General features: G+C 41.9%; 1 protein-coding gene and 1 long non-coding RNA gene across 2 annotated transcripts in view; one reads left to right on the top strand and one right to left on the bottom strand.

The window, feature by feature from the left end:
* Positions 1–1210: 1210 nt before the first annotated feature.
* LOC308479587 lies at positions 1211–6501 on the bottom strand. Its single transcript, XR_013987743.1, has 3 exons — positions 6229–6501; positions 3503–3625; positions 1211–1868 (listed from the first exon to the last, which is right to left on the bottom strand). It is a non-coding gene; the product is annotated as an uncharacterized lncRNA (long non-coding RNA).
* Positions 6502–6504: 3 nt separating this feature from the next.
* Positions 6505–24538, top strand: part of MYH7B (myosin heavy chain 7B) — a 57274-nt gene continuing 39240 nt past the window's right edge. The window contains exons 1-5 of the mRNA XM_081010278.1: positions 6505–6638; positions 7990–8137; positions 10059–10162; positions 20366–20509; positions 21425–21581. Of these exons, the coding sequence (XP_080866404.1) occupies positions 8041–8137; positions 10059–10162; positions 20366–20509; positions 21425–21581 (502 nt within the window). The 5' untranslated portion in view covers positions 6505–6638; positions 7990–8040. The remainder of the gene's footprint in view (positions 6639–7989; positions 8138–10058; positions 10163–20365; positions 20510–21424; positions 21582–24538) is intronic.

Below are 24538 nucleotides of genomic sequence, written 5' to 3'. Positions count from 1 at the left end.
CCTTAAACTTACTTTTTATTTGCATCTTTTATTTGTGCTTTCAAATTTACATACGAAATAAACCTTTTTTTAAAAAACAACAACAACCCCATAGCCATCTTATTTCATCGTTACTACAAAGCGCAGTCATGGCTTTTCAGTCTTGGGAGCCATGCTGGAAGCACGTTATGGACAGAAGTAGTTCACAATCTAATTTATGAAGCAGTATTTCACCACAATGCTTTCTAAAGCTGCCACGCTGATATGTGCACAATGTAGGGGATTACTTTGCTCGTACATGAAATACAGACACCTCTTCAGTTCAAAGCTGCAGCTGTTCGGGAGCACAATGCAAGCAAATGCCATGCACCCGTTTGGGATAAATGAAAAATAAAATAAAAGATCCCACAGCCCATTGAATCCTCAGGGGGGATGTAGGAAGCAGGTCCCAGTCCTCTGATATGAAATGGGTAAGGGAAACCCAAATGGTAGAATCCCTCTAGAAAGCAGTTCCATGCGATTTTTTCAAGCATTCCCTTTCATCTGTTGAGGTTTATGCTTGCACTGTGTTCTTCAGGCAAGACAATGGAGGATGTTACTGAGAATCCAAGGGGAAGGGTCCTCTGTCACAAGAATTAACTAGAAACAGCCGTGAGGAACTTAAGGCCCATGGGCCAAATCATCATCTCCTTGTGAGCTAGTGTGGTGTAACAGTTAGAGTGACTGGCTAGCATTGAGGAGACCCAGGTTCAACCCCCCCTCCCCCAATATTCTACCAGTATTCACCATTATATATACTTAGCTAAAGGTAAAGGGACCCCTGACCATTAGGTCAAGTCGTGACCGACTCTGGGGTTGCGGCACTCATCTCGCTTTATTGGCCGAGGGAGCCGGCGTACATGACTAAGCCGCTTCTGGCGAACCAGAGCAGCACACGGGAACGCCGTTTTCCTTCCCACCGGAGTGGTACCTATTTATCTACTTGCACTTTGACGTACTTTCAAACTGCTAGGTTGGCAGGAGCTGGGACTGAGCAACGGGAGCTCACCCCGTCATGGGGATTCAAACCACCGACCTTCTGATCGGCAAGTCCTAGGCTCTGTGGTTTAACCCACAGCGCATATATATATATATATATATATATATATATGCAATAAATATACTTATTTATTACATATATGCCCCACCTTTCTTTTAAGGCACTAAAGGTGGGGTTCATGGTTTTACCCTTCCCAACATTTATTCACAGCAACCCTGTGAGGTGGGTTAGGTTGAGAGGTTGCAACTAGCCCAAGGTCACCCAGTGCAGGTTCCTCATGGCTTAGTGGGCATTTGAACCCTGATCTCCCAGGTTCTCATCTGACACTCTAACTGACTACACCACACTGGCTGTTTGGCAGAAAGGTGGGTGGGATTTTATTCGTAAAACATTAAAGAAATCATTACCCCTTGACAGCATTGTAAATGACCCTACAAAAGCTAATAGCTTGTCAAACAAAAAAAACTAAAAAGTTCTAGCCTGGTGGGGGTTGGCAGAAATGGGAACAGAGAGCTCCTACTCCAACTTCAGCAGCCTGCTGTATTTCTCTGCTGGGTGCAGATGAATGGGATTTCTTGCGTCCATTTGGTTTCTAAGTTGGGCCAGAGAAGGAATAGAGTACTCTATCCCCCTTTTACCAGTCTGTTTCCTTGCCTGCATTAAATTCCTTATTGCCTTGATTAGCCAAGCCCACTCAGCTTTTGGTTGAGTCTCTATCTATGTCTCTGGAGAATGTGAGATCCAAAGTGCTGTGTCCATTATTTCGTATGCATTTGAAGGCTTTTCATCTCCATTCTTCAGGGAGCAGCCTCCTATCCTTCCTGAAAACCCTCCTCAATGATAAGAGGCCCTGTGGAGCAGGAGACATTGTTTATGTCAATTAGGTGTACAGTTCCTAAGACACATAAGCAGGATCTTGCTGTGAAACAGATACTGCCATTTATTTTCCCATATTACAGATGGATTTTGAAGACACTTGTGCCTTCAAAAATCATCTTAGGAAACGTCAGCATGTTAAAAGTTTCATAGACCTGATAGGTTGATAAAATACATGCTTTAGTATTATTTGAACCTAATGAATTCTCTGATACCACTATGGAGATAATTTTAATTTCAAATAATTTATTTCCCCTTTTATGGTTAGGGCTCTTCCACACTTTCACTTGCCCTGTAATTTGGTCGTATATTGTGTACCGATTAATTCGTCTGAGTCCAAGAGCTTTTCTCATTGTTCCACAGCTTTGCCTTTTGAAAATGCAATGTTACCCGCTGAACTGAAGCTTGGTTAAGCAAAATCTCTCTCCGAATTTTCTGCTCATCAGCTAAGATCTGATTCAGCGGGTAAGATTGGATTTTTGCAAAGCACAGCTGCAGAACAAAGAGAAAAGCTCTTGGACCTGGAGGAATAAATTGGTACACAATACTATCAAAATGCAGGTTCGGAAAAAGTGTGGATGAGTCCCCAGTTTAATCATTGCAACAGCAGATGTTCGTAACTGTATGTCAGGAGCGAACCAGCAGTAATTCATTCTATGCAACTCTATTAGCAAAAACACGACCGACACAGCAGCTTATCTCCAGTAGGTCTTGCACCCATGCCATACCTTTCAGTCTTGCTTACAAGAATATACGGATATACATTCGTCAAACGTTCAACCTCCTGCTTCAACATGCAATATCAGCTATCAGCTTCCGTAAGCAATGGAATGATCTCATCAGGTTCTCCTCATCTTCCTTTTCTTTGGAGTTAATAGGTGCCTCATACTTTCTTATCTAATATTAAAAGTAGAAGCTAGTGACTCTTGTCCAGGAAAATCAAACACCTTCTGATGTGCCACAACTGATACAATGTCTGTGCAATACTTCAAGGGCATAGGAAGCTCAACAAAGTTGTTGTTGATAATGATGATGTTGCCACCAGTGTGGCCCTGGGTGCGAGAACCAGCACAAGACTGTGATATCCCCGAACACTTCCCTATAAGTGGCTAGTCTTACAAAATGGAAATATGCCCAAAATAGCTCCTCTGCAGATTGTCCCTATCTAATCTGTGATTTAGCTCCTTTGCTTTGGTTGCTTCTCACAGCAACTGGTGGGAGTGATGTGTTGAGGGTAGGACCTATCAGCAAAAGACCCCAACAGTTTGCAGTCGTCTCACTTCCTGCCTTTTATCAGAGCTTCTTAACAGAGAAATATTTCTCTGGAGGGGACTCTGGTGATTAGCAATAGCACAGCAGCCTCCCTTGGGATTTCAGAGAGGCCAGTGTAACATGAGACGGAATTCTACATTCCCCAAAGCCTCGCAAGCCTTTGTACATGGTTGGGTATCTCACCTGGTTTGTTGCATGCTTTGAAAGAGCTTGCCACTGATGTTCTTTAGAAAGATACTTTTTTAAAATGATCACGGCATTAACTGCACTTAATTCCCATTGAAACCAATATGACTTTAATCATGAGGCCTCCTGGAGTGATTTACAATATATTACCTTGCTCTTGTGGGACGTGGGTGGCGCTGTGGGTTAAACCACAGAGCCTAGGGCTTGCCGATGAGAAGGTCAGCAGTTCGAATCCCCGTGACGGGGTGAGCTCCCATTGCTTGGTCCCTGCTCCTGCAGTTTGAAAGCACATCAAAGTGCAAGTAGATAAATAGGTACCACTCTGGCGGGAATGTAAATGGCGTTTCCATGTGCTGCTCTGGTTCGCCAGAAGCGGCTTAGTCATGCTGGCCACATGACCCAGAAGCTGTACGCCGGCTCCCTCGGCCAATAAAGCGAGATGAGTGCTGCAACCCCAGAGTCATCCGCGACTGGACCTAATGGTCAGAGGTCCCTTTACCTTTACCTTGCTCTTGCATGTGGCTCCCACTCATTTTTCACCCTCCCTTAGCTTTAATAAGGTTGTTACACCTGGGTGCCCATAGCATTTCATGGGCCCAGCTTCTACAAATGTATAAGTCATTGCCTGTAAGGAGCTTGCTCTTGGAAACACACATTCAAACACTACCAAGCACAGTGTTAGCTCCAGGCAAGACATTCTCTGTGGACACCTCTCCCTGAATGAGTCTTCCACTTCACTGCCATTATCACCAGCTCCTGCTCCTCCTCTTCCTCATTATTGCTGGTCCATTTGGGAGAATAGGGCACTACCCCACCAACCTCTGAGCCAATACCCACTTTGTTGCTTTCTTACTTGCATCCATCCCAGCCAGTCAACAGCCTCCTCCTTTGTCTCAGCAGGTTTATCTACTGCTGCCTCCTTGCTTTTCTGCCAGTCCTAATGGGCACTGGGCACCACTGAAGCATCTATTCCTCCTCCTTGCTATCTGTTTTGTCTGGGTGAACAAACAAGTAGATTACAACGCTGAATTAATAAAAAATATTATAAAAAAAGAGATTACAACGCTGAAGAGGAGGAGCAGGTTGAGGAGTCTGGCCCTGACTAGGCAATAAATAGATAGTCATAAATATATAGATGATCCCAGGGAAAGGGTATACAACTTGCACTCTCTGAGAGGAGATACCATATTTATTAGCTCCTTAAGTGATGGAGTACTCCTGGCAAAGATAACTCAAGATCCCAAATATGAGCTACATGTATTGGTTTATATGCTTTTCTATCCTGCCCTTCTTAAAGCGACCAACCAAAACACATTTTTTAAAAACATAACATTAATTTAGACTCTTCGGCCAAATTCAAGCAAGCAAGTTAAGCATCTCAGCCAAGACCCCTACTACCAGTTCCACCCCAGTGGCAAAGCTAGCTGTGATGCCCAAGACATCAGAGTCCTTCTGTTCCCCACCCCACCCCTACCCACTGGCTCAGGAAATGTCACTTGTGAAGATGTGTGTTAGAAGTTTATAAGAAGCAAGCAGCTCTTAGGCTTCCATAAGACATATCAATTGTCCTGTGTCAAGCAGCTAACCACCACACACCTGAAACCTACTGGGATCCATTCAGATTATTTAGCATGAATTAGGCTCAGTGTCAGCACCTTGCAAATGCCAGGGACCCACCACTGTTGTCAGACTGTCAGCACTGTCACTCCAGTTGATGAGGCTCAGCTGGCAAACTGGCATTAAGTAGAGTTCGGACCTGCATGGTGCACATGTACCAGCTAGTGTCATTCACATGGCTGCACCATAAATAGGCAGGGGCTGGGAGTTTGGTTCACTGCTGCTATGAAGCCGCCTCCCAGGAGTGCGTGAATCTGTCCGTTTCAGTTTCTCTTCACTTCTCATCTTTCCATTCTCAAATTCAAAATAATAATAATAATAATAATAATAATAATAATAATTCTTATTTCCACTGCATTTTGCATTTCTGTGAAAATTCAGTGGCATTTTAGTGAGATATGCACATCTTCGGCTGCAGTTTTCAGTTTGCATATTAATTTGGAATTAAGTAAGTTCACCTATAAATGCAAACTAAACTGAATCCCGCCCCCATTCCTACTGCTCCGGAAGACCTCCAGTGGCTGATCCCTATGATATAGCAAGCACAGAATCACATGAATCCAACAAAGTGCTTCTACAAAATGCTCAGATGTTGGGCTTTGACAAGTTTTAAAAGGGAGAGAGTTTAGCAGCAGTGTAGAAGTCACCAAGAATGTTTCTTTACACTCACCATGTGTGGCACCGACCACCATGGGAGACGTAAGAAATGTGGTGGCGGCAGCAAGATCTCACAAGATTTCTAAGAGTTCTTGCTAGAAGCCACCACTCCCACTTCTCGGGCAGGGGCAGGTGGCGTGTCAGTGAGGGCGCTGTTCCTCGGGATTCGACTGCCTCAGCCTGCTGCTAGGGAGTCTGGCTGGAATTTTTAAAATCTTTCCTCTTTATGCCCTTCCTCTCCCCACCTCATTTTATGTTCCCTTTGCATGAGCTTTTAAATAAGTGTCATATTAAATGGTCTTATTGATTAATATAAAGCAATAAAATATAAATAATATAAAATAAATAATATAATATAATATAATATAATATAATATAATATAATAAACAATAAAAAGCAGGAGAAAGTACAAGGGGAACTGAACCCTGTTCCTTTCCATTTCTTTATCCCCCTGAAAATCAGGTTTGATATATTTTGAATCAAACACTCTGCAATTAAATGAAGTTGAAGTCACCCGTGCCACTGTTTTTGAATCTGGAGTTTGAGATCACTGGTGGCATCCCTGAAGAAGGGATGGTTAAATGTCCTGCTCAGCAATTACCTTCCTGGTCGTGAAAGTTCTGAGTATAGGCCAAAGGCTGCGGTTGAAAGCTGAAGCGGTCGCAACAGAAGGGGCTGAAAGAACAAATTATGCGATTGCATTTTGTGGTGTTCCTCTTCTGGAACAGGATGGCTGTGAGAGAGGGTTGTGCTGCCTGTCAAAGCTGGAGCCCCCACTCTCTGCCTTTGTAATCGCCTGACAATACAGGAGTAAAAATAACCAGCCCGCATTTGCAGAGAGATAAAAGTTTGCCTTTTGTGTCTCTATGGGCAGTAGGGCAGCAGCACCAATGGAGCTGATATGACACATGGGAATTTCTGACATATCTCTCCCTACTCTGACCTTGAGGGACACAATAAAAAGGGGCTTCACAGCACACACACACACAGTCACTCAGCCCCGTAGCCAAGGTTGGTAATCAAAAGCATGTCTGTGTTGCATGTTTGTTCTGTGCTGTTACCTTACCTTCCTTAGCATGGCTTTTCAAAAAGAAAAGAGAATAAGGAACAGGATGTCTGTGGTTATCATGCTAACTCATGAGGCTGGTGCAGGGTTGGTGAGTTCAAAGGGAAAGATAAAAGAATAATGTGCATTTATTAAGATTTGAGTTCAGTAAAGCCAGTAGCAATAGTGTGTGTTATTGATGTTGTGTTTCAGCATGCATGTATCCTGAATATGAGAACTATTTGTTCCTGTAGCAACTTTTTATTGGAATGTTGTCAACAATAGCCACTTATAAAACAATGAGTGGTCCTGCAGGAGTTAATGGTCTAGCTGCACTCACCACTCTTTTGTAATTCTAAATGGAACCTTGTCTTCTTAGGCATTTATTTGTCAAATTAATGGATGCATCAACCAAACTTCTTCACTAGTTTGATAGAGAGTTCATGCAAAGCCGGGCTTCCAACCATCCACATTACCACTCATGCATGGACAGGTCTGCAGATACTAGCTTAATCAGAGTAGAAGCATAGGGACCATCTGCAGAGAACTATCTCTGAGATAGAAATTTGCAAAAGTGTATGGCAGGAGTGGACAGTAGATAGCTCACAATCCACTAGTGAACCACCGGCCAGTTGCAAGCTGACTGACCAGTGCTTACAGATTGTTGGGATTTTTGTAGAGAATGTTGAATAAGTTGGAGCTGGGTCTGATCCAACAAGTTGCTTCTTATGTTCTTAAGCAAGGATGCATATTCATGATCACCTACTACTCTATATATATTAGGAGATCTTTTGCACTCTTGCTTTCTCATTTAAAACACATACACTTAAAGGGACCAAAGGGAATCTTGTAAAAACAAGCCATCGTCTCAGCAAGAAGCAAGTCATCCCATCACTGTGTTACCAGATTAATTAAGCAAATTGCTATGTCAGTGATTTGGAATAAAGGTGTGATGGAGTGTACCAGGAACATATTGAAACAACTGTTGTTTGCCATGTATGAGGCATGCATTGGCCAAGAGACAGCTGGCTTTGGTTCACCCAGCAGAAAAGCAGTAGGCTGATACATTGGAGTGAGGTATTTATTCTGTTTAGATGTAGTACAAGTTGATGGACTTAAGCCTATAGGGACATACCGGGAAAGAAAGATAGAAAGAAGAAAGTTCTAATTCTTCTTTTGACACTGGAAGAATCTTTTCTATGTTTAGGTAGGACAGAAAATGAATGGATAGCATTTTTCTGCATGGGGGGATACTGTGTTTTTTTGTAGCTAACTGGGCTAATGCTTTGTTTCTGTTCTCTCTTCTCAATGTTCTAGAGTGTTCAGATTATCTGTTTTCTGCTGTTGAGCACCACTCCTTGAGGCAAGATGTCTATGTTGGACATGGCTGAGTTTGGGGAGGCGGCTGAGTACCTCCGGAAAAGTTATGAGGAGATGTTAAAATATCACAATATACCATTTGATGGTAAGGCAACTTTTACTGTTCTCAAGGGGCCTTGTATCCATGACCCCCTCCCTCCCTTTCTTATCAAGTGTTGCTATCATTTGCTTATATGTATTGGGGCTATTATAACCACTCCTAGGAGAACATTTGTTCACCTAGTGTTGCTGCAGATTAAAACCCATTAATTTCAGAGTATTTGAATCAAATGTTTATGAAATCTGATTACAACTACTGTATATAAGTTCTACTAATCATACAGCTCCATTTTGCAATTTGTAGGTAAACCTTTAGTAAGATTGTGTTTTTCTTGACGATTACACCACTACTGTAATATGTAAATTGGACACGTGAACAAAGTACTTCTGGAAGGACTGTGTGAGACAAAAGTATCTGCTTTCTAGAAACCTGTGGAGAATTTAGTTTGGGAAGCTGTTTCTTAGCCATCTGTCACACTAGGGATAAACAATTGACTGCAGGAGTATCCAGAAATGGATACTCATTCTTTCCACCTCTGCCATTATCATGTTACATGTGGGCTATTCACTGCCATTGTTACAATTTACAGGAGTGATCTGTTTGGTTTCAGAATAAGTACCCCAATGCTAATGCACAAGGAATGCAGGAACATAATATTGCTTTCTTTGTCCTAAAATACATTTTCCATCTGACTCAACTCTTAGGGTCACAGGCAAATCCAGAAACAGGGACAAATGTCACCGGACAAAAATCTAGAAAGACCTGCTATATTTCAGCATCTCTTGAAACAATGTATTTCTGGATTGCCCCAGAGCAAACTTCCATGTGTCTGATTCTAGAAATTCCTAGTCCATTTCTGAAATCATTCAAGATAATGGTTGCGTACACCCTATGTCTTTAAAGTACTTTTTGAAGCACATTTCCCCCTTCAAAGAATTATGGGCACAGTAGTTTGTTAAGAGTTGTTGAGAATAGTAACTCTGTGAGGGGTAAACTCCAGTAGGAAAGAATACTTTAAAGGTATTGTGTGTATGCAGCCAATTATTGTCTGCAATCCTGCACAGAATTAATCCACCTAAATCCCACTGAAGTCAATGGGATATAGGCAGCCTAACTATGCTCATAATTGCAGCCATTCTCTCTTCTACACACACCCTTGGATTTTTTTTAATCATAAACATTTACCTGGCAAATGCAAGTTGGCCTTTGATAGAGCTGAAATAATTATGCATTTGGCCAGGATTTCAAAATCTGTGTCCAATCTTTGGAGTTTTTTTTTTTTTTTAAACTGATTATGAGGGATACTTGGTATTTTTTATCTGTATTTTAAAAGATTTATAAGCCATTATAACATAACAGTGGTGTACTTCTATAATCTTAAGACTTCTGGATACCTTCCAGGGTATTTAAAACAAACAAACAAACAAAGCCAAGCCAAGCCAAGCAAAAAAGCCATAAAACTTAATCCAACATCTTATTTGTTGTCTTTGCAAGTCACTCTAGAAGCCTTTTTCACCTGGAGGGCAGGCTAAAAATGCTTTCGACAAATATATATATGAATACTATTAGAGGTATTACAAATTTGAATTTGAAACATGGTTATGCAGTATTGTGCAACAAATTGGAGTTAGGAAGGCTTGCTTAAATATCCCTGCCCCAATTATCCCTGCTCTAGCCCTTGATTCTGATTCATGATTTACCACATATTGTATAAGGTAGCAGCAAAATACCCAAATCAATCGTAAAACAAGATGGGTGTGAGAATTACACAACATCGTCTTGCAATACCCATGATTTCCAGGTCCATTAGCTTGGCTGAAGAATGAAAGGAGGAGAATACTATTGTGTTTAGTTGTACTGCTAAATTTTATAAGTGCATGTATGGAAACTACTAAGAATTCTAACCCTTATTGCTCCCTTTTCCGGAGTGCTCTCATTTCTCTTGTCTCTTTCGGGGGTTATAAAGGAAAGAAGAGGGCCTGGATCCCGGATGAAAAGGAAGCATATATTGAAGTGGAAGTCAAAGAATCCTCTGGTGGCAAAGTCACTGTGGAAACGAAAGACAAAAAGGTAAAAGAATTCCATACTGATGGGGGGCAGTGAAATGTGGCAGGGAGGAATTGAAAAGGAAAGAGAGCCTGCATGAGGGCATATGGCAGAGGAAAGGAGGGAGATGAAATATGCTTAAACATGTCATATTGACCGCAGTTCTTACTGACGCTTCTGTAATCATCAAGAATTAAGTGGTTCTTATGTTACAGGAGCTTCCTAGGGCTCCATCACACACTACTCTTCTGGGACAGATCACACGGGAGATGTGCAATGAACTTGTTTGTTTGGTTGATGATGATGGTAATTTTTATTATTTATATGCCATCCATCTGACTGGGTTGCCCAGCCACTCTGGGCAGCTTCCAACAAAACATAAAACAATAAAATAACACTAAAAACTCCCCTTATGTAGGGCTGCCTTCAGATGTCTTATAAAAAAACCCTCAAGCATGGGAAATAACTTCATTATCATTCCCTCCCATGTAGTCTCCCCTGTTAAGACCAGGCTTGAAATTTGTGTGGCTTCATCATTATTATGTTGTTTTTTGAAAGCTGGGTTAAGAGTTTAACATTTCAATCTGCTGTCTCTAGGGTTCACTTATACTCCTCATTTTAAAGGGTGAATCTCTTTTAGGATTGATTATAGATTTTCAACTACCCACTGGCACATGGGCAGGCAAACTAAAGTCTGGGGGCCAGATCCGGCCCAATCACCTTCTAAATACTAAACATTAGGAAGAACTTCCTGACAGCAAGAGCTGTTCGACAGTGGAATTTGCTGCCAAGGAGTGTGGTGGAGTCTCCTTCTTTGGAGGTCTTTAAGCAGAGGCTTGACAACCATATGTCAGGAGTGCTCTGATGGTGTTTCCTGCTTGGCAGGGGGGTTGGACTCGATGGCCCTTGTGGTCTCTTCCAACTCTATGATTCTATGATTTTATAAATCTGGCCCATGGACGGTCCGGGAATCAGCGTGTTTTTACATGAGTAGAATGTGTGCTTTTATTTAAAATGCATCTCTGGGTTATTTGTGGGGCATAGGAATTTGTTCATATTTTCCCCCAAAATATAGTCTGGCCCCCCACAAGGTCTGAGGGACAGTGGACCGGCCCCCTCCTGAAAAAGTTTGCTGACCCCTGCACTAGCATAACAAAGTCCCTCCCCTTCTCTCCTATCTCCTCGCTGCCCCCCCCCATCTGCTCTGAAGGGCTAGAAGTTTCCCCAGAACAGTACAGGGAGAGGAGATTTTGTTCTATCAGACAAGTGGAAACGCTTACACTGATGGAACAATTTCCTTAGTGCCATGTTGTATCCCACCCATTATACTTTCCTGAGAACTGTCCACTGCCCTGTGATGGCTTTTATGTCCTGAACGGCTGTTTACAAATCTTTTAATAAAAACAAACATAAACTAAAATCCTGGAATAATGTGAGGCAAAGACACAAAGGAGCAGGAATTATACCACTGCTATAATGCAAGAACCACCTGCTACACAGTCAAATGAAACAATTATTATTTATTCCAATTATTTATACTGGAATTATTTTGCTGGAATAGGAGCAGATGCTATCCTTGCCTGCCTGCCTCCCTCTCACAATAGTAGTACTGCTACTACTACTCATATAGTAGTAACAGTACTCCTACTCCTAATATACTTTTAATTTTTATAGTGCTTTTTTCCTAAATATGAGAGCAACTTCACATACATTAATTCAACAGCAGAACAACATAATTTCAATTTAGCAATGAAAAATAGTTTGACATGAATTTTCCTTACAACTCAATCCTTCCAAATAGCACAAGCATATAGTTTCAAGAAGATTCCTTTTAAGGAAAAGTGTTGAAAGAATTAGTGAAATACCTTTCCTTGTCCCCTAATTTACCCTCAGGCAATCAACTGTCTCAACCTGACAGCTGTGACAACATTCCATAGCCGTAATGACTTATTTTGTTTATCTGGTTGCTACAATGGATTTGATTATCCAGCTTGGTTCAGGAAATAATAGAAAAATAATAGGCTAGGTTTTCTTCTCAGATAAGCTATGGTCTGTCAATCTACACACAGGAAATAGAAATCACCTAAATTTTTTTTTTTGTTTTTGTTTTTTGTAAATGATGCATTTATTGTAGAATTGTCAGCCATTATTTTTTCAGGGAATTAACTTAACAAGCAAGATATCTGTACAAAATGATTTTTTAACATTTATTCTGAACTGATGCTACTGCTACTGCTGCTAGTACTATAAATACCCATTAGGCTTTTAAAAAGCAATTTTATGGCAGTTTACATTAACCCTTACCAGGCATTCAATCTGGGATAACCAGGCATCGCAGTGACAGGCTTTGCCCATAACACACATATCTTCATTAAATTATCTGCAGAGATCTTATACACAGACATATGGACATGCAATGCCCTCTGTTATACCTTCACTATCTCTAGACTGAATGCTTGAAAAGGGCTCCTGCAGTGGATAAGCAAGCAACACAATGTTGATATCTGTGCTTGATTTCTATGGTGCTATATCTATTCACAGTACTCAGTTGCTACATTGATTTAAATGGGAATAAAGTTTGTACTCTGATTTCTATTGCCTTTATTGAGTTGCTCTTCAAGGTGGCAGAACGCTTGATAGTTTTTAATAATCCAGCAGCTGCTAAAAAATCCACTAGGTCAGTCTCTCAGTTAATCTTAGTTAATTAATATGATTAGTCCATTTAGTTAGTCCATTAACCAGTCCCCAATTAAATTGACATGTGAGGAAAAAGCATTAAAAATCATCCCTTTTTTGGGATGATGGTTGTGTGTGTGGTGCAGCAGACATTTTTAGAATAGGTGTTCCCTGTTAGCCTTATCTGGGCTAATGTCCTCTATGGGGAGGATAAAGTGTGCAGCAGGTGCAGGGGAGCAAGGACTGGCCCTGTCTTCAACTTCCCCACACATGTTGGCCCTGCGGAAACCACCCTCACCTTCCCACATTATTCAGGAAAGGAAAGTCCAAAAAGAAATTCTAAGTGCATTGGCTGAGAGCACTCAGATGCCTTGCTGCAACTGGAAACCCTGTGTGATTGATGTTCCTGCTTATAGGGAGACTTCTAAGCACATTCAGCTGAATGTGTGAACAATCTTCCTTCCAAACAGCACATTAAGGTCTGAGGCTACAGCTGGCAGGGATTACTACATTGGACCCCACTTTACCCTCAACAGGCAAACATCCAAATAGACCTGCTCAGTGAGAGACAAAAAGAAATACCTAATTTAAGATGCAGATGGGTAGCCGTGTTGGTCTGCCATAGTCGAAATAAAAAAATTCCTTCCTGTAGCACCTTAAAGACCAACTAAGTTAGTTCTTGGTATAAGCTTTCGTGTGCATGCACACTTCTTCAGATACACTGAAACAGAAGTTACCAGATCCTTCTATATATTGAGAAGGTGGGGAGGGGTATTACTTAGAAGGGTGGTGGGAATCGGAGATTGGCAGATAGCTGAGATGAGCCTGTTGACGACTCTTAACGACTGTAATAGGTCTTACAGGAAAAGGCAAGGGGTGAGAAGGTGAGAAATGGCTTAGTCATGTATAATGAGATAAGAATCCGATGTCTCTGTTCAGACCAGGTTTCTCCATTGTTTTAAGTTTGGTAATGAGTTGTAATTCAGCAGCTTCTCTTTCCAGTCTATTTCTGAAATTCCTTTGTAGTAAAACAGCTACTTTGAGATCTTGTATAGAATGTCCTGGGAGATTGAAGTGTTCTCCTACTGGTTTCTCTGTTTTGTGATTCTTGATGTCAGATTTATGTCCGTTTATTCTTTGGCGTAAGGTTTGGCCTGTTTGTCCAATATAGAGAGCTGAAGGACACTGTTGGCATTTGATGGCATACACAATGTTAGACGATGAGCAATTAAATAGTCCCGAGATGGTATGTGTGATGTTGTTGGGGCCAGTAATGGTGTTGTCCGGGTGTATGTGGCAGCAATATGCCAACTTTGCTGCCAACTTTGCTGCCACATACACCCGGACAACACCATTTGATGCCATTTGATGCATTTGATGCCATTTGATGGCACCATTTGATGCCAACTTTGCTGCCACATACACCCGGACAACACCATTACTGGCCCCAACAACATCACACATACCATCTCGGGACTATTTAATTGCTCATCGTCTAACATTGTGTATGCCATCAAATGCCAACAGTGTCCTTCAGCTCTCTATATTGGACAAACAGGCCAAACCTTACGCCAAAGAATAAACGGACATAAATCTGACATCAAGAATCACAAAACAGAGAAACCAGTAGGAGAACACTTCAATCTCCCAGGACATTCTATACAAGATCTCAAAGTAGCTGTTTTACTACAAAGGAATTTCAGAAATAGACTGGAAAGAGAAGCTGCTGAATTACAACTCATTACCAAACTTAAAACAATGGAGAAACCTGGTCTGAACAGAGACATCGGATTCTTATCTCATTATACATGACTAAGCCATTTCTCACCTTCTCACCCCTTGCCTTTTCCTGTAAGACCTATTACAGTCGTTAAGAGTCGTCAACAGGCTCATCTCAGCTATCTGCCAATCTCCGATTCCCACCACCCTTCTAAGTAATACCCCTCCCCACCTTCTCAATATATAGAAGGATCTGGTAACTTCTGTTTCAGTGTATCTGAAGAAGTGTGCATGCACACGAAAGCTTATACCAAGAACTAACTTAGTTGGTCTTTAAGGTGCTACAGGAAGGAATTTTTTTATTTCGACTAATTTAAGATGGTGTGTTTGCCATCTGCATTTTTGTTTATTATGCATCGGAATTAAAAATTATAATCAGCTGTCCATTAAATTAGATGAGGTACATCGTCACTAAAAATATTTGAACCCATTAATCAAACTGCTGAATCAGTTATATGTTGCAGTCCTAATTAAAGTAATAATAATAATAATAATAATAGTAATTTATTTATATCCCGCCCTCCCCAGCCAAAGCCAGGCTCAGAGTGGCTAACAACAGTAAAAATAGCACAGTTTACATAAAACCTTCTCTTGATGTTGATTCCACATCTAATAACTCTTATCTTCAAACTTCTACTTCTGAGTGACAGCAAGATGGCTAATGGCTTCCTGCTTCAGGTAGCTTTTGCTTTCAACCTAGCTGTAGTACTGAGATTTTCCTTGCAGCTCTGGTTGATGAACTGTGCATAAAGGTGAATAAAACAACAGCAACAACAACATCATCATCATACCTATATCTTGTTGATCCAAGCACCTGTAGATTCAGCTCTACACTTACTTCCCATTACCTTTTAGGACAATACACTAATTTGGGTTACGCTTCTCCAGATCTAGAATTTTCTTCCCCATGGAAATGCACCAGATGTCAACCACGAGCTCAGAGGTAGAACACACATTTTGCATGGATAATATCCCATGTTCCTTCCTTGGCACCTCCTAGTATGGCAAGGGAGTACCTGTCTCAGAGACCCCGGAGAGCCACTGTTCTGTGGGGCTAATTCAATAAGCCAATGATGTTTATTTAATATATTTCTATTTTACCATTTGTTAGTAGCAAGAATTAAAGCAATTGACTTAAAACCAAAAATGCTAGTAAAACAGCAATAAGAGACACCCAACAATAAAAACATCAGCAACAAACCAGCAATGAACTGATAAAAACAGTATTATTAAAACCGTGAGGGATCTTCAACTGGTGCCTACAAGTTATTAAAACAGGGGCTAGGCATATCACCCTGAGGAGAGCATGCTGTGGTTGGCCACCATCACTATGAGCACACTATTTGACATTGGGCTGGGTCACATGACACAGTAAGTTAAAGTAGGGCATACTGAGACTGTGACTGTGTGGGGTCCTGGAGGGGAGCTCGCAGCCCCTTAGCTCTTCCCTTGTATTTTTTTAGACCTGGACAGTGCTGAGCTAAGCCAAGGTTTGACTTAGCATGTTTTCTTAGTCTGGGCTCATGGTTTAGCTCTCTCCTCACTAACCATGAGCTATAACCAAGGTTTGTTCCAGGTCATTTTATGTTGATATAGATATACATTTTATAGGAATTTTAAGAATATATTTTAGCATATGTTATACTTCGGCTCCAATATCATTGTTAACCATCATGATCTCCAATCATGAATCCAATTATTAATAACCAACCAAATCAATATAAGATATATAACTAATATTGTTTTCAATCCTTGGGACCAGCTATCTACTTCTCAGCAGACTTCCTCTAATGCCTAGCTATGTTTCTTCAAGCTTCCAGGTTATTTTGTTATGTTTTTAACCACTAGTCATGTCTGGCAAGGCTTTCTTTTCATATGAGCTTTAACATTTGTTAAATGCAATTCATTCTCATCAGGCACAGATGTGTAATATGATAGTTATTGCAGTTCTTAGATTTATAGGATCAAACTAATTCCAGTTATTATAAGTAATGAATTGTATACTTCAGCTGTTTGTCTAAATAACCTCAAACCTTCCTGATTAAAACCCTGTGGCATATTATTTTGTTTAGGTTATATTTATCCATAGAAACCCTTGACAGCAGCCGCTGCATTGCACCACAGGAGCAATTGAAGTGCAATTACAGGAGTCACGACAAGATGTGACTAAGCCCTATTAAATCCCTAAGGCTCCACTCTTGAAAGTCAATGGGATTTACTTCCATGTCCCATATGTGGAGCTGGGTTGCTGGTCCTTGCCCAATAAAGTGCTGCGACCAAGAGTCTGTCTTCATATATTTCTAGTCTAGGAGAAAGAGCTGGAGAATTAATCTAAAGTGCTCCTTGTGTATGGCCAATACCACAAAGGAAGTTTCATAGGAGGATATTGCTATGGGGTCAAATGGCTCATCTGTTGCATGAAACACAATGTCCAAATGTTATATGTGATGATTAGTGGCAGTGCAGCCTTTAGACCAAACTTTTTAAATACCTCTTAACCAAAAGTGTTCAATGAAGGGGAAAGCCATCACTTTTATTTCCTGCTTATGGGTTTCAACAGCACCTCCTTTGCTTTGCTTTTTGTAGTAAGTATTACAGGCTTTCATTACACTCACAAGATAAGACCAGAGCAGAGAAAACAAAACCAAGGATGGCAATATGAAAATCTGACACAAACTGCGCCTCGTTTTCAAAATACATTTTTATTGGATTTAATAAGCAAGAATAAATTCCACCATTCCACCACTGCAGTTCAACAGAAGAGTGACTAGTGGGGTGCCACAGGGTTCTGTCTTGGGCCCGGTCTTATTCAACATCTTTAACAACGACTTGGATGATGGACTCAAGGGCATCCTGATCAAATTTGCAGATGACACCAAATTGGGAGGGGTGGCTAACACCCCAGAGGACAGGATCACACTTCAAAACGACCTTGACAGATTAGAGAACTGGGCCAAAACAAACAAGATGAATTTTAACAGGGAGAAATGTAAAGTATTGCACTTGGGCAAAAAAAATGAGAGGCACAAATACAAGATGGGGGACACCTGGCTTGAGAGCAGTACATGTGAAAAGGATCTAGGAGTCTTGGTTGACCACAAACTTGACATGAGCCAACAGTGTGACGCGGCAGCTAAAAAAGCCAATGCAATTCTGGGCTGCATCAATAGGAGTATAGCATCTAGATCAAGGGAAGTAATAGTGCCACTGTATTCTGCTCTGGTCAGACCTCACCTGGAGTACTGTGTCCAGTTCTGGGCACCACAGTTCAAGAAGGACACTGACAAACTGGAACGTGTCCAGAGGAGGGCAATCAAAATGGTCAAAGGCCTGGAAACGATGCCTTATGAGGAACGGCTAAGGGAGCTGGGCATGTTTAGCCTGGAGAAGAGGAGGTTAAGGGGTGATATGATAGCCATGTTCAAATGTATAAAAGGATGTCACATAGAGGAGAGAGAAAGGTTGTTTTCTGCTGCTCCAGAGAAGCGGACACGGAGCAATGGATCCAAACTACAAGAAAGAAGATTCCACCTAAACATTAGGAAGAACTTGCTGACAGTAAGAGCTGTTCGACAGTGGAATTTGCTGCCAAGGAGTGTGGTGGAGTCTCCTTCTTTGGAGGTCTTTAAGCAGAGGCTTGACAACCATATGTCAGGTGTGCTCTGATTTTTTTTCTTTCTTTTTTTTTGTAAGCATTTTTCCTTATTTATTAATTTTTTTAAATAATATTTATTAATAATTTCAGAATTACAGAAAAAAAGAAAGAATAAAAAACAACACTACAATACATAAAAAGAAGAAAAAACGCAAAACATAAAAACCAATACATCAATACAGTGAATAAAAAATATATATATAAAAATATGTAAAAAAAGGAAAAAAAGAAAGACACAAATCCCATATAACTTCCATTTGCTTGTTTCATTGACCTCCTCGCACCTCCCTTTTTGTATTCTAGTTTAGTTAGTTATTTCAGCAAAGTCTTTCCATCTTTCTCAATTTTTATTAAATAATTTATCTTAACAATTTAACCTATTAATTAACTCGACAGATCCTTTCCATCTTTCCCCATATTCTTTTATTTAAATTACCTTAATTTATTTAACCTTATCTTACCATAAAATACCTTAAAGCTTGAAACTTAATACTCATTTATACATAACCCCTAATATCATTTCTGCTAGATTCATATAGTTTCATTCCAACATTTTCCCTAATATTCATTAATTTTAGGCTAATTCCCTAAATAAAAAGTTTTCTTTATAAATTTTCTTCCAATCTTCATCCAACGTCTCTTCTTCCTGGTCTCGGGTCGTGTCAGTCCTTACTGTCCATTCCATCTAGTCCATCAACCTGGAAGCCTTATGTCCGAGGCCCTTAAGTCTCTTCCATGTCCCTTCTGCAGATCTTCTTCTTCTTGTTTATACTTGCACTTTTCCTTGTCTTTTGTTGGTCTCTTTCTTAATTTCTTTCCTTTCTCGTTGAGGAGTAGGTCTCTGGGGGGTTCCAACCCGAAGTTATCTCCGTCTCCCTTCATCAAATCAGCCCATTCCCCACAGTCCCACTCCCCACAGTCATCAATATAATCCAAAAAATATTTGCGAGCAAATTTCAAAGTCTCTCCAAAGTCAAAAGCCTCCTCAGCTCCAGACTCCCCCTGGCCCACTCCAACTTCAATCTTCAAAAACAACGGCTTATGCTCCTGTGGGGCCTCGGGCCTCTCCATTTGTATTATTTGAGGTGCAACCGCAGCCTCCTCCATTGTCTTCTGCACTTGCCCAATCAATACAGGTTCCTGAGTTGGACCCTGGATGATTTCTGTATCACTATTCACTAATTGTCCACAGTTATTGGCCACAACAGTCATCAAATCCATTTTCTCATTCATCAGATCCATCTTCTCATGCATCTGTTCCAACAAAGTACTTGTCTTGCATAGAGCAAGCACCAAAACTTCCTTCCAGCTCATATTTAGTCAAGGTCAAAAGGACTAATCCCACGATCTTAATCTCACAGCTGTGGCTGCAGCAACAATTTAGCAAGCTCCCTCTAGAGGAAACAGTTTCTATTTGTATCCATCTTTTTAAGGCAAGTCCAACAAAGAAAAATTACTTTCATTTTTTCAGATATTTTGTTTCTTTAGAATGCAAAAGGCAACACTGGAATCAGTTTATTTCTCTTCTTTAACTATCTGTCAAAATATTCCATTCACAGTCAATGAACCTCTCCAACAATTTCTGTCTCTGACACCCCGTTCCCAGGTTAGAGACGGTGGAAACTTATCTCTTTTCACTCCCTTTCCTGCAGGCGTTACACAAAGTACCCCCCCTTTTCTCCTGCTTCCAGGGGGGTTTCAGTAGTTGTAAATGAAGGAAATTTAGGCTTTTTTAACGACTTTCCAGGCTTTAGTTTACAAGGTTTTTGCTTCAGTCTATATACAAAAAGCGGAAGGCGGACTTTCTGTTTTGAACCTTCCCGCTTCGATGTCAAATTAAGATATTTCTTGATCCAATTTTCCGTTTCTACTCACGGGTACTTGTTTTAGATCCAATTGTCCACAGGAAAAAGTCAGCGCTCTCCGGCGATGGCTGTGCCGCTTCACTGTCAGGAGTGGTCTGATGGTGTTTCCTGCTTGGCAGGGGGTTGGACTCAATGGCCCTTGTGGTCTCTTCCAACTCTATGATTCTATGATTCTATGAACACCCTTGTTAAGAAAAGAAAGCATTTCTTAAGAAATCCCTTTACCAAAATGTTTCTGTTTAATCCCTGCAGACTGTCGTTGTAAAGGAGGATGACATTCAACAAGTGAATCCTCCCAAATTCGACATGATTGAAGACATGGCTATGTTAACTCATCTCAATGAGGCCTCTGTGTTGCATAACCTGAAACGGCGTTATGCCAAGTGGATGATCTACGTAAGTAAGACAAGGGCACCATGTCATATGTCTGAGTCAAAAGACCCAAAACAGATTTCTCCCAATTCACATCCTTTTGCTATCCCAAATAGCAAGGTTTGTGTCACAAAATCCCACCCCACCCCCCGCTTTAACTTCCATTATATTAGAAATGTTCCCCAAATTTTGGTTCTAGACACATAGAGAGTAGCTGTTTGGTACCTTTGATTAGATGTTCATTTAGAAAATGTCCAGAGATGTGTGTGAGAGAATATCTACATACAAGTGTTGATACTGCGTGACTCAGAAGAGTGAGTAAATAATATTTGTTCCCAAGCATAGGTTCCAATTCAGGTTTCAGTAGCAGGGTTGCAAGCAAAGAGATTTAACAGGGTGCATTTTTAATCTGCATTTGTTATACAGTGGTACCTCGCAAGACGAATGCCTCGCAAGACGAAAAACTCGCTAGACGAAAGGGTTTTTTGTTTTTTGAGCTGCTTCACAAGACGATTTTCCCTATGGGCTTGCTTCGCAAGACGGAAACGTCTTGCAAGTTTGTTTCCTTTTTCTTAACACCGTTAATACAGTTGCGACTTGACTTCGAGGAGCAACTCATAGAACGCGGCGTGATAGCCTTTTTTGAGGTTTTTAAAGACTTTGGTGATTTTTGAAGCTTTTCCAAAACTTTCCCGACACCGTGCTTCGCAAGACGAAAAAAATCGCAAGACGACAAAACTCGCGGAACGAATTAATTTCGTCTTGCGAGGCACCACTGTAGCTACTTCATATTAGGCTTCATGACAGCCAGAAATAAGATGTTCCTGAGGAATAATCACACACAAGTCCAAAATATGTTGGTGGGGTGGCTGCCATCTTCTGTCCCATCCGAAATGGGACTAAATGGTGATGTATTTTTACTTTTTTCTTTCCTCTCAGACCTATTCAGGCTTGTTCTGTGTCACCATAAACCCATATAAATGGCTTCCAGTTTATACTGCTCCTGTGGTAGCAGCCTATAAGGGCAAGCGGAGGTCTGAGGCACCGCCCCACATTTATTCCATTGCAGACAATGCCTACAATGACATGTTACGTAGTAAGTATCTTATCCATTGTCTCATTGTTGTGGGAAGGAAGTTCAAAGCTAGCGTAGTCTTAGCCATTGCATTAAAACATCCCTACCGTTGCCCCAACTCTTATTTGATCACCTTCATACTTCGCTTGCGTACCAAACTCACAGAGAGGAAAACAGTCTTTTGTCCCAGAGGCAATGAAGCTCTTAATTTTCTAAATGCTTTCTGTTTGTTTCTCTGTGTGAGAATTGATGTAAGAAACAGAGAGAGAGGGAGAGAGAGAAGATAAGAAGGCAGAAATTTTGGCGATTAGAAAAATGCATCTTGCGGTGTTTTTCCTAAGCAAGTGCATTCAGAAAGGGACTGTAGCACTTCAGAATGCAGATGTGGGAGCGATGGCATGTCTGAATGTTCCCCTGCATCAGAAATTCTGTGCATATGGAATTCAAATAAGTAAGAAGGTTAAGCTGGAATTCTAGGGCTGCGCCAGTATGGTTTCCTTCCCCTGTGCTCTCACAAAATCTGCCTTGGAGGGTCCGCAACTCCCTTGGGCTGATGCAGAAGGCTGGAGGGTAGAGGAAGAAGTTCTGTTGTATGCTTGGAAACCCATTGCATCGGCAGAGCTTCTGCCTTGCATATTGGTCGTTCTCTTTGATGTGTTGCGAATTTATTTGGCATTGCTATATGGCAGGGGTGGCTAACTGACCTGTGTTCAACCCACTGAGGGTAACACCTATGTGAAAGTGTGTGTGGCCAAAGTGTGTGTGACCTTTTTTTTAAAGGGACATTTTGGGGCAGGAGGGTGTGTGTGTCACATTTTTTGGCATCACAGAATCAAAGCTGAAGACCACAGGAGCACTGGAAAACAATAATAATTAAATTTTTAAAGAGTCAAATTTTAGGGGACCTTGGGAGTGCCACAAAAACTAGTTTGGCACCATAGTAGCATGGGGATGGGGCGGGGCGGTGTACTTACAAGTATAGGAGAATAAGTATGGAAATAGGGCTATAAACCTGAGTTGCAGCTGAGTGCTAGCCCTAATTTCCTTCTCAGCTGGAATCACTGAGATAAAACAGGGAGGGGCTACCAGTCTGAGTACAGTCACCTACAGCTGCAGGCATATTCAGTAAAAAAAGAACTAGACTGGAAGAAAAGAGTTGAAGCTCAGTAGCAGAACAGCTGCTTTGCGGGCACACGCGCTAAACCCTGTCTGTGGTGCCTACCCCTTTCCCCAAATGTTAACACAAGAGACCAGAGTATGGGTTCAAACTGGCCACACCTTTATTGAATTTTAGAAGTGGGGAACTTGGCACAGGCCTTGGCAGGTAACCCTCTCAGCCCGCCTGGCTGAGGATATGCAGGCAGTTGAGGCCCAGTGGGAGGGGACTGCAAAGCGCAAACTTACACAGCATGCCCTTCCACTGACCTCGTCCCGGGAGTTTGACCTACATGCCACCACTCTAGGGCCAGGGACTCCCGGTTTTGCCCTTTAACGGGCCCTGCAAGCGCCGCCGCATGGGCAGGGAGCATGAATGCATGAATGCATCCCCCCCAACTTGATGTTAGACTAAAGGCTACCTTGCCAAGGCCTAAAACCGCCACTCGAGGCCCTAAGGGGCCTCACCGCCAAGTCCCACAACCGAGGACCAATTAAACCCCGCAATCTATCTGGTCCCCAAGGGCTTGTCGCAAGTTGCGGAGCTAGAGGTCATTGCCCAGCGGGGTCAGGTGCACCCCGTCCCCCCGGAATAGGTCAACTCTATCTGATGTGATGGTGGGATGTGGGATAGAGAACCCACCAATTTGGCGCATGGTGTTGCGCATGGCCCTGTTAATTTTACTCGCCGCGTAATTGAGGCGAGAGGGATTGGAAGCCCCCCTCCAGTGAAGATGGGGTAGGAGATTGGACCAGCCGATGGTCATTGATGGGTACAAGGCATGCAGGCTTTTTAGATCTGCCCTTGCAGCAAGGGTAAGGGCAATGCCTTTTTGCTCCACTAGATCGTTCTCCCCCGCATGTATAATCAAGACCCTTGGAGGGCCATGGGTCACTGTGGCACTACGCAGCATGGGCATCAAGGAAGAGCAGCAAAAGAGGCTTGAGCCCAGGAGTCAGCCTCTTTTCTTTGGCCTTAGGCCCACCCCCGGCCTGGCTGTCCATTGTCCTCCCTGGCCGAGGGCAGGTCAAAGGCCAGCTCAGGCAGGTGGGTGGCACCCGCCCGGGTGAGACTTGCTTGGTGCCGCAAACCCCGCCCACCTGTGGGGAAGGGAGGGCGGATATTGCCTGCAGACAGTGATTGGTTCAATCCCTGTCATCTCCAGGTAGGGCTGGGAATTATTTCGTCTGAAATCCTGGACAGCTGCTGCTAGTCAGTGTTGACACTATTTAGCTAGATGGACTAATTGTGTGACTCAGAATAAAGCAGCTACCTATGTAGGGAGGGATAGTCAGGTTGAATCCTAGTTAAGTCCCATCATGATCTGCCTACTGGAGTGGAGGGAACTAAGGCCAGATTTATTACAGTGGACGGTGAAGTGTTCAGATTCACACCATACATTTAAAGCACAATGATACCACTTTGAAACAGTATTGGCTTCCTCCAAAGAATTATGGGAGCTGTAGTTTGTTATGGGTGCTAAGAAGTGTTGGTGCTGAGAAGAAGACCCCCTGTTCCCCTCACAGAGATATAATCTTCAAGAATGGTTTAACCATCAATTTCTCTTCTCAGCTAACTAGGAATTGTGGCTCTATAGTAGGGGATAACAGTAGGGGATATAGTAGGGATGCTAACGACTTTTAGCATACTGAACAAACTACAGCTCCCATAATTCTTTGGAGGGAATTCATGACTGTTTAAATGTGGTACCATAGTGCTTTAAATGTATGGTGTGCATGTGGCCTTAGTGGAATGTGCACACACAAAAACTATGATGTTATGGACAGTGTTGACAGTCAACAGCAATTTTTCATATAGCTTA

This window comes from Podarcis pityusensis (assembly GCF_964106645.2).
Source record: "Podarcis pityusensis genome assembly, chromosome: 6".
NCBI classification, from domain to species: domain Eukaryota; kingdom Metazoa; phylum Chordata; class Lepidosauria; order Squamata; family Lacertidae; genus Podarcis; species Podarcis pityusensis.
This window is presented reverse-complemented; position numbering and strand designations above follow the sequence as displayed.